The sequence below is a fragment of the Mandrillus leucophaeus genome, unplaced genomic scaffold (genome assembly GCF_000951045.1).
Source record: "Mandrillus leucophaeus isolate KB7577 unplaced genomic scaffold, Mleu.le_1.0 Scaffold296, whole genome shotgun sequence".
NCBI lineage: Eukaryota > Metazoa > Chordata > Mammalia > Primates > Cercopithecidae > Mandrillus > Mandrillus leucophaeus.
Window position 1 is genome coordinate 3201369 of NW_012103098.1, and position 3937 is coordinate 3205305.

Sequence of the window (3937 nt, forward strand, 5' to 3'; positions counted from 1 at the left end):
GGAGCTTGCAGTGAGCCGAGATCGCACCGCTACACTCCAACCTGGGCAACAGAACCAGACTCCGTCTCAAAAAAAAAAGAGATTTCCATGTTTCACTTTCTATAAGGAGTCACCATTTTCTGTGAAAATGAGGCCCTGTGCTTTATTAATTTGATTTTTAAGAAAAAGATAAAAAATTTTAAGAAAGTAGGATTTTTTTTTTTTTTAACTATATGGAGCAGAGAATGCCAGACAGCATTCTAATGTACAGAAATCCAAAAAGCATCCTGCTCTCCCAGGCCTTCTTCTGGCTCAGAGTGGGGGCAGCTGGGATCACATGTGCTGGGAAGGGCTTGGTGGACTTCTTTCTCCCTGATGGTGGCCACCACCCGGCACCTTGGCAGAGAAGGAACAGGGGAAGCCGAGACCAAACGCAGAGATGACACAGCTCCTCTGAAGCTAGGCTGGAGGGGGAGAAACTGCCTTGGGGGGTGTTGGGCCTCGTAAAAAGCCTGTTTGTCTACTATGCTGTGAAGTGATCCTCAAAGCTCTGAGAGGAAGGCCTCAACAGGGTGGCACCTTCATGCAGAGGGCTGGTTGTGAAACAGGTAATGCTTCTCTTTTCAAATAATTTAGACACATTTAGTGGTCACATTCCTACTGAGCTGAAGTATGGGCCCCCTATGGAACTAAGTGGAGGCCCCCGTATTGACGTTGGCCCAACACCTCGCACACGTTTTCTGGGCCCACTATCTCCACGTTTTCATCTCCTGTGAAAAGTTTGAAAAAAAATAAAAATAATAAAGGCAGAAGAGGAAAAACAGGCTCCTCTGCTGTGGCCTTGAGTTTGGGGCCATCGGAAAAAGTCTGGATGAAGAATGATTTTGGCCCTGTGAGTTTCACAGCAGCCAGTGGAAACTTCCAGGAATGCTGCCCCAGGCCAGCCGGGGGCTGTTTCCGCCGCCACTTTTATGAGCTGCAGACCCCCTCCCTGGCTGGCTGGCTGGCCAGCACAGGGGGAATGTGATGGTCTCTTTCAGCTCAGCTCTGCCTCTCAGGGTGCAGTTTGTGTTCCATGGGCAGCATTTTTCCAGGCTCTGTCCAGTGACAGAGGGTTCAGAGCCCTCACAGCCCAGATTGGCTCGTTTAGAAGGGGCCAGCCACCAGGCGGAGCACCCTCCACGGCAGCTGACATCCGTGTGGGATGCTGCAAGAATTTATAGCAGCCTTAGAGGGGAAACTCCCTCCTAAAATGTTTCAATGTTATATTAAATGTATGAAAGAAAGTTTTATTTCCACTGGACCAAGGCCCAGGACTTCATGGAGCCCCAGGGAAGGGGGCAAAACCTCTTGGGAAGGCACACAGGTGAGGTTAATCCGACCCTCCTGATGCCTATGGGCTGCATGGTATCAGAGTCAAGGCTGCCATACTCACATGGGCTCATCCAGTGGCCGGTGGGGGCCTGGCATACAGTAAGGCACTCAGCCAACCCTAAAGAGGGAAGTGAAATGACGCCAGAGGCGTCATGGCCAGCATGGTCCAACTGTGCAAGTGATGAGTGGGGCAGGCTTGCTCTGGTCCAGCCCCTCTTTGGGGAGCATGCAGGCTACCAGACAGTGCTGCCCCTCTGCTGACACTCTGTCCAAAGCCAGAGGAGGAGGGCAGCTTTTCCCAGCCTGTCTGGGAGCTATGTCTGCAAGACTGGCCCTGGCCCATGAAGCACACACAGCTCCAGCAGCTGGGGGCCTTTGGCAGGCTAGGCAGGCAGGTCCGCAGGTGAGCCATTGTGCTGGGTGTGTAAGAGAGGCCAGGAGAGCAAGGTCCCAGCTTCAGGAAGGCAGCATGACGACAAGCACCATCAGGGTGAGCAACTGCTGGGCTGCTGAGTTACCTAGGCCATGAGCTTGGTTGTCCTTCACACTGGGAGGAGAAAGTGGGCTCAGAGAGATGAAGTTGTCATGGCCTGTGATTGCCCTGGGCTGAAGTCCCAGATGACGTAACCTATAGTAGTCCTCATTGGACTTGGACAGGCAGAGACCCTCCGGGGATTAGGGGACTCACTCACCTCCCTGCCTTTGTTCCCTGCCAGCCTGGGAGGCTCTTCCAGGTGTGAGGAGAAGGACCCAAGGGAGTGCCATCATTTGTGGGTAGAGTTTTCTCACCTCTGGAGTGGAGGTGGTTGATGGTCTCCAGTTGTTTATGGACAGTGCCTGGCTCAGACAAGGAAGCTGGTTGTGCTCCAGAAGTCCAATCTAAATGCCAGGCCACCAGGGTGGGGGGTTCCTGACCCCTTGGTTCTCAAGAAATGACCAAAGGCTGTGGGACCTGCCATCTAGTTTCCCTCACTGTGTCCCCACCCCCTGCCCACAAACATCAGAGATCAGCCATCCAGAGCCAGGAGAAGCAGACATAAAGGCAAGGGCTGTCCCAATAGCACCAGAGACAAGGGGCCTGGCAGAACCCCTGGGTGGAAAGAGCCAGCTGGCATTTGGGCAGTGGCTGAGGCAGCCAAGTGGGGACTGGCCAAGGAGGGTCCCTAGAGCAGCCTGGTGGCCCTTCCGTGTTCTGACCTAACCACTGTTTATTTTGCAGACAGTCTCCATCCTGGAGCAGCGGTTGACACTGACAGAAGACAAGCTGAAGCAGTGTCTGGAGAACCAGCAGCTAATCATGCAGAGAGCAACACCGTGATCGGGGGAGCAAGAATCAGGAGCTCGGTTGATTTGCGGGTGGCAGGCCAGGGATTTGTACCGTGGGACTTGGGTAAATAAAGGGAACTGAACTCTGTGGGACTCACATCCATACCGGAGCCCTGGATTTTTGCAGTTCTGCCCTCCATCTTGCTATCTGCACCAGGAGGCTCTCCACCTGGCAGCCAGAGGTCCCCAGTGGGCCGGGCTCACACACAAATGATGCTTCAGACCCGACTGAGAGGACCACATTTTCCTTAATGTAAAGGAGCCACTTGAAAATGCCTGCTCCCTCGGGGTCCTGAGACTGTGGCTCCCCCTCTGGAGGAGGTGGCCCCACCATGCCTTGATTTTCACTCATCATTTGGACACGTGATTGGCTTTTGCCACCCCTGCCATGGCGTAGAAATTGACTGCACACTGATTGGATGAGCCGGGGGGTTTCTCTAAATCTGACTAAAGGCCCAAAGTGGGCCCATCTGAGTCAGGTTTGTCGGGAACAAGCCCTCTCGAGTGGGTGGTGGCTTTCAGTGGCCCTGATTTCTGTTCCACCCGTGTTCACTGGAGCCAGGTGGCTTCCTCCTCCTTGCGTGAGTGAGAGCACAGGAATCTCAAAATTAAACGTGACTTCATTGCACTTGTTGCAGGAGTGGCTTAATGCTGGATGATACTTAATCAATCTTCCCATCCCCAGGGCCCAAACAGAATGAGAATGGTGACTTGGGAGGGCCCCCGCCAGGATTGCCTCTGAGGCCAGGACACCCCTGTTTTCAGCTGTTCAGGGTGTTGGGGAACAAGGGCAGTCAGAGCCCTTGCATGCACCCACCTCCCCCTGGCTGGCCCCCACTGACTGCTTCTGTTGGGACTTGCAGGCTTCAGGCACCTGAGTTTCCATTTGCTCCGGAGGGCTTCCATAGGCTCCTACCTCTGCCCCTTTGCTGGGGAAGCCAGGGCAAGTGTTTTCCCTGTGTCTGTGTGTCGCCCGTGCCTTCCGTCTTCGGCTTCTTGGGCTCAGCCAGCCAAGGAGGTCTTTATCCTCAAACACACCTGCTCTGCCCTGGGGAATGGGAGGTGGTGTTAGATCTTCCCAGGAACTGTCAGTACCACATGGTCAGTGAGTTCCCAGCCTCTGCAGCCTTCAGGTGGAAGCAGAGCCTTCATGCCTCAGAGCCTGGACTGACAAGAGGGCAGCTGTGTTGAGTCCTGATGAACGACAAGGACAGGGACGCTTTCTCTGGCCTACACTGGGGGAGGAGGGAGCTTCCTG

General features: G+C 54.2%; 1 protein-coding gene across 3 annotated transcripts in view; it reads left to right on the forward strand.

The window, feature by feature from the left end:
• Window positions 1-3328, forward strand: part of POC1A (POC1 centriolar protein A) — an 80911-nt gene extending 77583 nt beyond the window's left edge. For all 3 annotated transcript variants that reach the window (XM_011986237.1, XM_011986239.1, XM_011986238.1), the window contains one exon: window positions 2573-3328. In XM_011986237.1, coding sequence (XP_011841627.1) covers window positions 2573-2671 — 99 coding nt within the window. In that variant the 3' untranslated portion in view covers window positions 2672-3328. The remainder of the gene's footprint in view (window positions 1-2572) is intronic.
• The last annotated feature ends 609 nt before the right edge of the window (window positions 3329-3937 follow it).